Source organism: Thamnophis sirtalis, unplaced genomic scaffold (genome assembly GCF_051295495.1).
Source record: "Thamnophis sirtalis isolate CommonGarterSnake01/CBP01778 unplaced genomic scaffold, rThaSir2_p1.2 scaffold_8, whole genome shotgun sequence".
Classification (NCBI taxonomy): Eukaryota; Metazoa; Chordata; class Lepidosauria; order Squamata; family Natricidae; genus Thamnophis; species Thamnophis sirtalis.
In genome coordinates this window covers 82246751-82259470 of record NW_028261388.1, presented here as the reverse complement: position 1 = coordinate 82259470, position 12720 = coordinate 82246751, and the positions used below count along the sequence as shown (strand labels likewise).

Below are 12720 nucleotides of genomic sequence, written 5' to 3'. Positions count from 1 at the left end.
GGTAGGAACCCACTTCTGGTGTAGTGGGAATCTTTGTGTGTTTGTTTTTCTTTTGGAGACAAAGTGATCATAGTGATCAGAGGTTCCGCATCATAGGTCTTTGCCCTTATAATCAATGTTTTATAAGACTCAGTTCTAACCCCCCCCCCCAATGTTATCATCACTTTTTCATTCTTTCTTCAGATTTATTATTGGAATTTTAGTATCATATTCATGAAAATGACATGTACCGATATCGATGATAGTTTTTGGAAAACTAACGTAGTTTGGATTCTCTAACTGACCTCCGTGCATAAGAGACTACGGAACATGCCAATGTAGACTCAACACAGACAAAATTCAGATCTTTCACCTTGAATATCCTTCTCTTTCTTTTCCTGCCCCCACCTCCCCCAGACACAGACCTGTCTTCAGGGACCAGTTCTATGAATCTGGCATTGCCAATCAGTAAGAACCACACATATTTCTGAAGGACCTATATAGAGCTGGTCAGGTGTAAAATCAGACTATTGAAACTTGTAAAAATATGTTCCACATCTTATAGCAAATCAATTAAATAAGAGTGTCTTTGAAACATTTCCTTCCCATTGTCCATATGTCTGGAGATGGCTGCATTTTCTCACACCCATTTAAACTCCTTTTTAAGGAGAAGTGGAAGATGATTCACATGTTCTATTACACTGCGAGCTATACAGAGCTTGTAGGTCTCTACATATTCTCCCCTTATTAGAGAGATTGCCAGGGAGGGCAGACCATTTTTATCTATGCTTTCTCCTCCAGGACACTAACCCAGTTACCACGTATGCAGTGGCAAAGTTCTGTGCTGCTGCAATGTCCATAAGAAAAAAATTGGCTACAGAAGTATAGTTGTCATCTTGTACCAATTATCTGGACATACCTCTAACAATCTTTGGACCATTATGTTACTATCCACTTTTAATGTCAATACTTTTTAATTATATTTTAATGTTAGTATTTTTTAATATAGTGTAAAAACTAATGTGTATTGCTGGTCTTTGACCATAATAAAGATTTTACTTACTTACTTACTAAACTTCTTTTAAACTCCTACAACATCAGGTTTGTTCAGTATTCCTTGACTCATTGTCCATATCTTGGCTATTCCAGTAGAGCAGGGGTGTCAAACTCAAGGCCCTTGGGGGCTGGATCTGGCCCATGGGGTGCTTAGATCTGGCCTGTGGGACCACCCTGGAAACAGTCAAGGACCGGCCCATGGTGCTTCTGCCAGCAAAAATGGGCTCCTGAGCTCTGTTTTTGGCTGCCTGCAACCGTCTGCCAGTGAAAATGGAGGTCGTGCACATGGCCCTCCCGAGCTCCATTTTCACTGGTAGAGGGTTGCAGGAGTTTGTTGCAGCTGAAAACAGAAAACCATCAGGCCACCACAGGCACCCCAACATGAGGGACATCGAGGTTGCCATGCCCTCCCTGGCCATGCCCAATCCATTCCCCTGAGATCAAACCAGTAGTGGGATTCAGCCGGTTCGCACCTATTCGGGAGAACCGCTTGTTAATTTTCTAAGCAGTTCGGAGAACCGGTTGTTGGAAGAAATCTTATTTTGTTTTTTTCCACTTTACAAGGCTAATCCTGTAAGGAAGGCAGGAAGGAAACATTCTGATGTCATTTCTAGCCTAATCTTTATTGCCCTGCTTACAGAAACTGCCTCTCCAGTTAACCCTCATTACATTGTAACAGCTAAGGCGAAGCGCCCATCGATGTGAGTAACGTTGAGTTGGCCATGCCCACCCAGTCACATGACCACTGAGCCATGCCTTCCCAGCTGGTCATTAGGGCATAGACGCGGTTGATAAATTATTTGAATCCCACCTCTGATTTGTACTATGTATCCTAAACAATTAAAACTATTTCAAAGTTGACTTTGGATCAAACACAACCCTGATGTGGCCTTGAGTTTGATACCATTTCAGTAGAGAGTCTTCTTCAACTTCCATTTCTTCATAACTAAGGATTTTCAAAAGTTTGCTCCTAGGAAGTCAGTTTCCTAACGCTCATTTGACAAAAACCAATCCGAACGTATTTAAGAAGATTTTTAAAACATATCTATATCTAGTGAATGTAGCTTCAACATTACTAAAAACATATCCCTTATTCAGGCAAAGAATATGTTAACTATTACATTTTGTGGTTTGTGTTTTTATTAAATTGTTTTAGAGTATGTGCATGTGGCCTTGAGTATAAAATGGGATCACATATTTAACTGTCCCCTTTTGATGATTGTAAATTAGTCGTCATATTTTTTTTCTTACAATTCTATTGTGTAAAGTTATACATATACTGGAAGCCTTTAACATTATGTTGTGTGGAAAAAAATGTCCTCTTCAGGAACCCCAGCATGTGGAGAGAGATGCAATCAAGCAAATTTAATTGGCATGCATGATTACAATGTTCAGTGAACTCCCAAACAAAAGAATGTGAAAGAGCTCCAGTTAAAATAAGGTTATAAATAGGTGTATATACCCTCTTGAAATAATATATAGGAATTAGAAAGCTAGTGTGAATTATAATATTTTTCTGCAGGATTGTAGGATTGTCTGATAACAATACAGGTGATTTTATTATGGGCTGCCTATGATCTCTACATTAAGACCACAAAAAAATACCTGTTCTTTGCTATGTGTTGCCTTCCTTTTAGGCAGCTATTTTTATTATTAGGCAACCTATTTTCCAAATCATCAGAAGGCAAGACAAGAAACAATGGATGGAAGCAGTGGTGGGATTCAAATAATTTACCAACCAGTTCTCTGCCCTAATGACCAGCTGGGTAGGTGGGGCTCAGTGGTCATGCAATCATGTGGGTGTGGCCAAGTCAATGTCACTCAGGTCGATGGGCACTTCGCCTTAGTTGTTACAATGGTAATAAGGGTTAACCGGAGAGGCAGTTTCTGTAAGCAGGGCAATAAAGATGAGGCTAGTAACAACACCAGAATGTCTCCTTCCTGCCTTCCTTACAGGATTAGCCCTGTAAAGTGGGGAAAAACAAAAGGAGATTTCTTCCAACAACCGGTTCTCCGAACTGCTTAGAAAGTTACCAACCGGTTCTCCCGAATAGGTGCGAACTGGCTGAATCCCACCACTGGATGGAAGCTAATCGAGGAGAGAAGCAATCCTAGAACTAAGGAGAAATTGTCCAACAGTGAGAACAATTAACCAGTGGAACAAGAAGTTGTGGTTATTCCATCACTGGAGGCTTTTAACAAGAGGTTGGACAGCCATTTGTCTGAAATGATATAGGGTGTCCTGCTTGAGCAGGGGGTTGGACTAGAAGACCTCTAAGGTCTCTACCAACTCTTATTCTTGCCTGTTCTGCCTATTATGAAGTTCAGCATCATCTATGTAAGGAGAATATCATTTGGCCTACGCAATTACAATTATGGATACACTGGTTGTCTTTGACATAATGATGTGTTCATTGTTGTTATTATACATATAATCTTCTTGGGATTTTTTTTAAAAAGCTCAGTTATGTTATACCACAGCACATTTATTTGGTTGTTATTAATTTCTGCACCACTTCAGGTGGTGGTGCACAGTATACAACATCCACTGCGAGAGTAATAAATCATTAATGGGAACAAGAATAAATAAATAATGATCAAAATAAAGCAATGTTCATATTAAAGCAAATCTCACCGGCTCAGGGTTGACTCAGCCTTCCATCCTTCCGAGGTGGGTGAAATGAGGACCCGGATTGTAGTTGGGGGCGATATGCTGACTCTGTAAACCGAGGGCTGAAAGCCCTATGAAGCGGTATATAAGTCTAACTGCTATTGCTATTGCTAAAAGTGCCAAAAGCAGAGATTGACAAAGTCAATCTCACTTTTTTTCCCTTGGTCAGTGAACTTTCTGAAAAGGAACAGGTGACTTTTGCAGAAGTAAGGGATGCTTTTAAAATTATGCAAAAAAGTTTTAATAAAATTAGATCGAGCATTACACAATACCAGCTGAGTCTACGTTTTTCTTTTTGTAAATGCTCTTTATTGTCACTACTGTGATGGCAAACATGACAACATGTAGGTGAGTCTGTTAGAAATTGCTTCCTCGTTGTGTTTTTAACAGCTAGAAGCTAGCCAGGGCAGGAGACATATCCGCATGAAGCATAAATCATATTTTTCTGCTCCTTTTTGGGTACCACACACCAGCTGTTTTTTTCTGGGCAAGGTAGAATGTATATGCCAAATTCAAGAAGCTGCAAAATTTTTAACAGCTGTATGTGCTCTACAAACTATTCCTTTTATGAGAAGTTAGTGAAGCACATAGGACAGTCTTATTGTTGCCTCTGGCCTTCCATCTCATCTAATTGCTGTGCAGTGTTACCTAGTATGAAGTGATAGATGTTCTTTTTTAAGTTGCCTGCCCCTGCAGCTAAAATTGTGTGTGTGTGTGTTTGTGTGTGTGTGTATCTCTCCAGTTAGTTTTACCTGGGAGCTATGATGAATTAAAGTCTATCTGATCCATCTATCTGCATCACACACATATCCATTCTGTTATACTAGGATCAATATTGGTTTGATATTCTGCCCCAACGCTCTGTTCCAACTTTTGATTCACTCTTTGCTTTAGCATGACATATCTGTATTATTAAGAAGCAGGATTGATTCTTAATTATTGCAGTTGGCAAGAAATATTACAATGTTTCAGCTATTAATATTTGTAAGGGTGACTCCCCTGCTTCCAACAATACATAATTGATCACATTTATGCAAGTACAACTAATGTTTAATGTTTAATAAATTTATATGCCGCCCAATCCCGAAGGACTCCGGGCGGCTTACATAAAAACAATTTAAAAGAATACTAAAAAAATTTAAAAAATAGAAAGACAGGCAAGTTAAAAGGACACAATATGCAGTCAACCGTAGTGGGGCTGGACCTCATTCAAGAGGTCAACAGCCCCAGGTCTGCCGGAAGAGCCAGGTCTTAATAGACTTTCGGAAGGCTGAGAGAGTGGGGAGGGTCCGGATCTCTGGGGGTAGATCGTTCCATAGGGCCAGAGCAGCTACAGAGAAGGCCCTCCCCCGAGGGGCCGCCAGACGACATTGTCTAGTTGGCGGTACTCGGAGAAGGCCCGTCATGTGAGATCTTATCGGACGCTGGGAGGTATGCACTTCAGGTACACATATATCCAGTGTACATTTCAGGAGTATCCTTGCTGGCTAAAATCCTTCTTTGTGCTGTGTGCTTCAGTACTTAATGGGATATTTTCTTATAAATAATGAATTACCCTCTTGATAAAAATATTTCTGGTCTGTGTTTGGACAGCTTCTATACGAATCAAATTTTCCTTTCAAAACTGGAAACTAAGAAAAGCCCTGAATTCAATAAATTGGTTCAGATGTCCATAGCTTGGTTGAAAAATCTTAGCTTGCGTGTGGTTACTTGTCTCTAAATTCTTCATAAATATGATTTTTCCCCCCACAAATATTGTATCTTTGTCTTTGAGCTGGTTGAGTTCATTAAAGTTCTTTCTGTAATGCTACATTTCTAATGGCTTATTTTTACATGCAAAATATAAGATGACCTGTTTAAGTGAACTAAGTTGGTTTACAATTATTTGTGTAAATAAAATATTTTTAGAATGAATGAGTCATACTATAGATACTCCTTGAGTTATGACTGTAATGGAGTCTGCCCATTGGTGTTGTAACATTAATCGAAACAGTTGAATGAATGAACACCATCCCTCCTCTCCCCAATGCATTCACTAATCAAATGCATGGGTCATTAAGTGTGCATGAGGTACTTCAGGGAAGGGGAAGACCATGGAGGACAAGAAAAAGCTACCTGCCTCTGGCCACCCAAGGCCTCCCCATACCCACTGAGATATCCCATGCTTCCCTTTCCACCCCTTAGGGTCCCCACAGCTCAATGGTGGGATTCAAATAATTTTCCCACCAGTTCTCTGCCCTAATGACCAGCTGGTTAGGCGGGGCACGGTGGTCATGTGATCATGTGGGTGTGGCCAAGTTAATGTCATTCAGGTCGATGGGCACTTCGCCTTAGTTGTTACAATGTAGTAAGGGTTAACCGGAGAGGCAGTTTCTGTAAGCAGGGCAATAAAGATGAGGCTAGAAACAACACCAGAATGTTTCCTTCCTGCCTTCCTTATAGGATTAGCTCTGTAAAGTGGGAAAAAAACAAAAGGATATTTCTTCCAACAACCGGTTCTCCGAACTGCTTAGAAAGTTAACAACCGGTTCTCCTGAATAGGTGCGAACTGGCTGAATCCCACCTCTGTCACAGCTGCTTCTGCCTTCTCCACACTTACCATTTGAAGATCGGCGTAGCTCAGGGCTACGTAGCAGAAAAGCAACCATCTTCTCAGATGCAGGCAAAGCTGTTTTCTTTAAATCTTCTGTTCTTCGGTCCCCTTTGGAAAAATCTTGTCCAGCGGGGACAACAGTAGCATGAGATTGAGCTCCTGCGGGCCTCTGTCCGCTGTGCCGAATTCCTTTTTCAAAGTGGATGGAAGCCTTTGAGGAGTGATCTCATGCTCCTGCAGGTTTCCATCATCTTTGCGAAAAGCCTTCCACAAAGGGGATGGAAGGGTATGTAAGACCTAATGAAAACAGCTTCACCAACATCTGAGGAGATGGCCACCTCTGCAGATCTTCAAAAGTAAGTGAGTAATTGATGATGTGACGGGGAGGAGCCAGTGGTCTAGCATAGCAGGCCCAGTGCCTGTGCAGACTCTGGGGTGGGGGGGATAGGCAGGGGGCATGTTGCAGTGTCTCTACAGTGAGTTGTAAGATCAGTTGCTCTGGTGCTACAACATTCATAACTTCAGGACTAGGTCATAAGTACTTTTGGGGGTGGTGTCATAGGTTTGAACTGTCACAGTGATGGGATTCAGCCCGTTCACACCTATCCGGGAGAACCGGTTGTTAACTTTCTAAGCCGTTAGGAGAACCGGTTGTTGGAAGAAATCTTATTTTATTTTTTTCCCACTTTACAGGGCTAATCCTGTAAGGAAGGCAGGAAGGAAACATTCTGGTGTTGTTTCTAGCCTAATCTTTATTGCCCTGCTTACAGAAACTGCCTCTCCAGTTAACCCTTATTACTATTGTAACAACTAAGGTGAAGTGCCCATCGACCTGAGTGACATTGACTTGGCCACGCCCACATGATCACATGACCACCGAGCCCCGCCTACCCAGCTGGTCATTAGGGCAGAGAACCGGTTGTTAAATTATTTGAATCCCACCACTGAACTGTCACTAAATGAATCATCATAACTTGAGAACTACCTGCACTATTACATCTCATAATTGGGCACTCTTCAAAATCTTAACTCAGGAAGCAGGGGGTTTAAAATAGATACATTAGAAACAAATAAAATTAAAGCAAGCTAAACTGATTGAATCCACCCAGATTTATATTATCCATTGGTTTGAAATCAATGTTAAATGAATGCCAATAATTGGCCTTTGAGATTAAATACTATCAAGGCAGAGTTTTAAATGATTTCTTCAACAACATGTTCTTCATCGCTGTCTATTATACATCCTATGTCTCTTGAGAAACATGATTTGCCATGCTTTGCAACTGTGTCTTGGAAATGTTCTTAACCTTTCTTACTCTGTAATAAATCTTCAGAATCTCCATCCAAGAGCCAATTTCTGAATGCCATGAAGCTTGGCCAGAGTTGGCTAATGATCCCATGTTCATCATGCCACAGTCAGAGTTTCAGTGAAAAGTCACACAGAAATGTCTATTTTTTCTCCCAGATAACACAAGAGGTACTATTGATTTCAGTTCATTGTCCAGAAAATGGACAGCTTGTGTCTGTAAAAGAGGAATAGCAATAGCAATAGCAGTTAGACTTATATACTGCTTCATAGGGCTTTCAGCCCTCTCTAAGCGGTTTACAGAGTCAGCATATTGCCCCCACAGTCTGGGTCCTCATTTCACCCACCTCGGAAGGGTGGAAGGCTGAGTCAACCTTGAGCCGGTGAGATTTGAACCGCCGAACTGCAGTTAACAGTCAGCTGAAGTACTGCACTCTAACCACTGCACCACAGAAAGCATAATTATTGAAACTATTCTTAAGTCATTGAAGAACCATATTTGGTTTATGGAAAAAAACACCTATACATACAAAGGCATTTTGACTTTCCAATATTATATTCTTAACATATCCACAAGTAGATTGCTTAGAACATGTTACGTTTGTGTGTGTGTGCATGCGTGCATGTGTGTGCATATTAGTACTATATTAATCAACTCAACTCCAAAATTTTCTGGATTCCTTCTAGCAAGATTATTTAATTGAAGCTTTTATTGCCTGAAATGAGTACAGTAAATAGTAGTATACACTGTACTATGTCTGATTTTGCAGAAATGTATGAGAAGTGGAAATAATAGTTAAAACAAAAGATAAATCATGATGGCTGTTAAAACAATTTGAATGTTTTCAAAGCCATAGTCCCATAATATAAATGCCTCTCTGCTGGATGGCTGTAATTGTTTCCGTTGTTAACAATAACCTTCAGTGGAGAATAATTTGAAAGATAATGCTTACCCATCTCTTCTGAAAGCTTACTCATTTTGTTTCTCCTCTTTATTTCAAGGCCCTTGCTTTCATTAATAAAAGATCTCATTTATTAGGTTCTAGGATTCATTGGTTTAGTCATCCTTGATCACAATGCCATTTTTGACGATGGAAGTTGTGGGATACAACCAGGGGTGGGTTCCTGCCAGTTCTAACCTCTTCAATAGAAGAAGTTCCACAAATCTACAGTGCCGTTTAGAACCGGTTCCAGCTCCCTCCCCACGCCCGACCGCACATCATCAAGATGAAGAGCGAGAGGAGGAATTTTGGGAGTTGAAGTCCACAAGTCTTAAAGCTGTCAAGTTTGAACACCCCTAGTGTTATTTTTTTCTAAAGGGTTAGGGGTGCAAGGATCTTGTAACTTGACAGCTTTAAGACTTGCACACTTCAATGCCAGAGTTTCTGAGCCAACATGATTGGAGGAAGAATTCTGGGAGTTGAAGTCCACAAGTCTTAAAGCTGTCGAGTTTGAACACCCCTGGGTTTTTTTCTAAAGGATTAGGGATGCAAGGTTCTTGTCACTTGACAGCTTTAAGACTTGCATGCTTCAAATGCCAAAGTTTCTGAGCCAACATTTTGGTTGCTAAGCAAGAGCATTGTTAAGTGAGTTTCACCACATTTTACAAGTTGGCCACGCCCACCCCATGACTGCCAAGCCACTCTCGCTTGGTCACATGATTGGCAAGCCACTCCCACCTGGTCACATGCCCAGCAAGCCACTCCCACAAAGCAGGCCACACCCACAGAAGAGGTCCTAAAAATTTTGAATCCCACCACTGGATACAACATATTTTTATAACCATAAGAAGGAATTCTGTATTATAACTAGAGAAGAAGATGACAGCCAAATATTAGAAATACACTGTCATACTGTTTCTCCCACCCTCCCTCCCTTCCTCTCTTTCTCTCTCTCTCTCTCTCTCCCTCCCTCCCCCTCTCTCTGTGTCAGTATGCATTTTATATTTTCTGCATACTGTATATATATTTTCTAGAAGCCTTCTTTCCTCTTTCTTAGTGGGAATTCCAATTTTGTCATCTACAGTAACAATACCATTTCAGTTTTCATCCAAAAGTGATCATGCTAATTCTATAATTATACTAATATCAAAGGGAGCATAATTATGTATTCTAGTTTCTAGAGAAAGTATGTAGAATGGTGCCGTTCAGTTCACCTTTTACATATTCCTGTTGATGCGGTGAAGTGCAGAACTACTGTTAAAACCCTAACCTGCATTAGAATTTTAAAAATACGGGCTGTGTTTTCATTTCAAAGGAGCCATTAAAAATGACAGCAATAGTTAACTCCAAGAGAATAATAATTACAATCTTAGTCTTATGGGAGAGGATTCTTCCTTTTTCGCTAAAGCATGTTTTAATATAGGTACTGTATGTTGTCAAGTGTGCAAGCCATCCATATTTAAAGTGTGTCATGTGCAAATAGGAAAAGGATGTCATTCAGTATTTCAGTTGTCCATGTATTCTAAATCTTTTTTCTGTATAACTTTGAGGTGTGATTCTTTACGTGTGTGTGTGTGTGTGTGTGTGTGTGTGTGTGTTTGTCTGTGTGTGTGTGTGTCTTTCTCTGGTATAATTCTGTATATAATAGTGACAGTCATGTTTATATGTTAGGTTCCCCCCCCAACAATCTTAAACTTTTATTAGTACTTTATTTTACTTTGGCTTTAATATCACATTTCCTTTACTGATACATAGCACTGTCATTTGGTTCTGGATAGCATATTCTGCTGCATACTATCTATTGTGACCAGTGGTGGGTTTCAAAAATTGTTCGAACCTACTCTGTGGGTGTGGCCTTCTTTGTGGGAGTGGCTTGCCACCCATGTGACCGAATGGGAGTGGCTTGCTGCCCATGGGACCGGATATGAAGATGCCGACGACACTTGTCAGAACCACCTTAAATTACCTCACACACAGCACTGGCATGCATAAGAATATGTTGTAAACTTGTTTTTTAAAAGGCATCTTTGGTTTGCGTTAAAACAACTTCAACACACGCAATGTTCTGATTGCACCACAAACGCAGTAGTCATCCTTACCTTTCACAGAGGCACTGAGTTTTATAAATAGGAGCATGATAGTGTAGAATAATCATATCCAAGGACCAGTGGTGGGTTTCAAACAAATTTTGGAACCTCTTCTGTAGGTGTGGCCTGCTTTCCGGGTCCACTGGTGGATCCTCTTCTAACCGGTTCGGTAGATTTGACGAACCGGTTCTACCGAACTGGTGCGAACTGCTAGGAACCCACCTCTGATTGTGACCCATCCAATTGTCATTTTATCTTAACTTTTTTTCCTCACTTTTCTAAACCAGTTTAACTGATCCTTTTGGAAACCTTTCTCTCATTTTGCCTTGCAGTTCTGCTAGAAATAATAGATTGTTCTTTTGCCCAGTTGAATATTATGTTTGATTCATGAGTGTTTGTTGAGTTTTTTATTTTTTATTCATTTACTGTTCAATGCTGATCATTTCCTCTTTAAAATATCTCTAAATTGTCCCCTTTGCCTGACCGGAAGCAGCTGGGCGTAGGTGCTAAGCATGGAAGAAGAAGATTGGACCATGTGATGGATTCTGGGTGTGGGGACAAGATCATGAACTTTTAACTGGGTGGAATTCTGATGTCATTTCCAGAATTGGGATTCCATAGCAATGTGCTAAGATGTCTGCTTTATTAAATTGGAACTTTAAGGATCGTTTTGCCTTGGACTCTGATTTAATTCTACATGATACTTGGGATGCTGACAACTATATTATTATACAGATTTGTAATCCAAGTGAGAGGAAGAGCTACAGATGAAACAGACAACAATAAGAGACAAAGCTTTAGGAATCTCTACATTCTTTATTTCCAGAATATTTTTTAAGAAATTCTTCTATTTTGAGTAGATTTCAGGAACAGGATAATACATAAGGTATTATACTACGAGGTGGCACAGTGGTTAGGGTACAGTACTGCGGGCCACTTCAGCTGACTGTTATCTGCAGTTCAGCTGTTCTAATCTCACCGGCTCAAGGTTGACTCAGCCTTCCATCCTTCCGAGGTGGGTGAAATGAGGACCCAGACTGTGGGGGGCAATATGCTGACTCTGTAAACCGCTTAGAGAGGGCTGAAAGCCCTATGAAGCGGTATATAAGTCTAACTGCTATTGCTGTTGCTATAATGGAGTAAATAAGTGGAGCAATAGAAAAATACATCTGTTATGTTCACTTAACAAAATAACTTTAATTGTCCAAGGTGGCCTCATAAAAAGTCAACAAGAGTTGGCGCCTTAACTAAAATATTTATAGTATGTCTTATTTTGCTGTTTCATACATATGCTGTAATTTAGCTCATTCATTTATTTGGATTAACATATGTTAATGCTATTTGAACCAATTAAGTATGATTAAATGGATGGCATCTCTTAGAAGATGGTAATAATGAATGGAAGTGGTAAAAAAAATTTAGGAAACAACATCTTAGGTACAGTATACAGTATATGCATATAATATACAACCAAAATAGCACTGAAGCATTATTCCAACAGAAGCAATACTTGTCTTGATACCCAATAAAAACAGAACCAATTCTCAGCTTTAAAGCTTAACTGTATTATTTATTGTACATAAATTCAGCCAGTCTGCATTCTTGGTAAGATACATGCAATGAAGCAACGTTAGAAAAGATCTCTTCAGGGAGGCTGTTGATTCCAGAAGTGATGTGTTTATTGCTTCCATAAACTGAATGAGGCCATTGGTCAAGCCAAGCAGGAACTGTCCATCCCAATACCTTTAATCATTCAAGACTGTTGATGACCATTCAGTATAGCTACTTGCAAGAATGCTAGGATTGTGTTGAGGCTCCCTCCCTGAATATAAGTGTAAACAGTTAAGAAAATTGCTCCTTGGTGAATGCTTAGTGCTTGTTTTTAAGTTATGTTCTCATGTTGTGTGTTCCTAGATATTCCATTGACCACAATACAGAAGACAGATACTTCACTATTGATGCAAACACTGGAACCATTAAGACTGCCAAGGTCTTTGACAGAGAAGAGACCCCTTGGTACAATATCACAGTCGCTGCTTCTGAAATTGGTACGTAATAAGCCCACAGAGTTTATAGTCCATAGGACT

At 40.1% G+C, this 12720-nt stretch overlaps 1 protein-coding gene across 2 annotated transcripts in view; it reads left to right on the top strand.

Annotated features, from left to right (window-relative positions):
* Positions 1–12720, top strand: part of CDH18 (cadherin 18) — a 315976-nt gene that overhangs the window by 267524 nt on the left and 35732 nt on the right. For both annotated transcript variants that reach the window (XM_087721989.1, XM_087721990.1), the window contains exon 8: positions 12548–12681. In XM_087721989.1, the coding sequence (XP_087578115.1) occupies positions 12548–12681 (134 nt within the window). The remainder of the gene's footprint in view (positions 1–12547; positions 12682–12720) is intronic.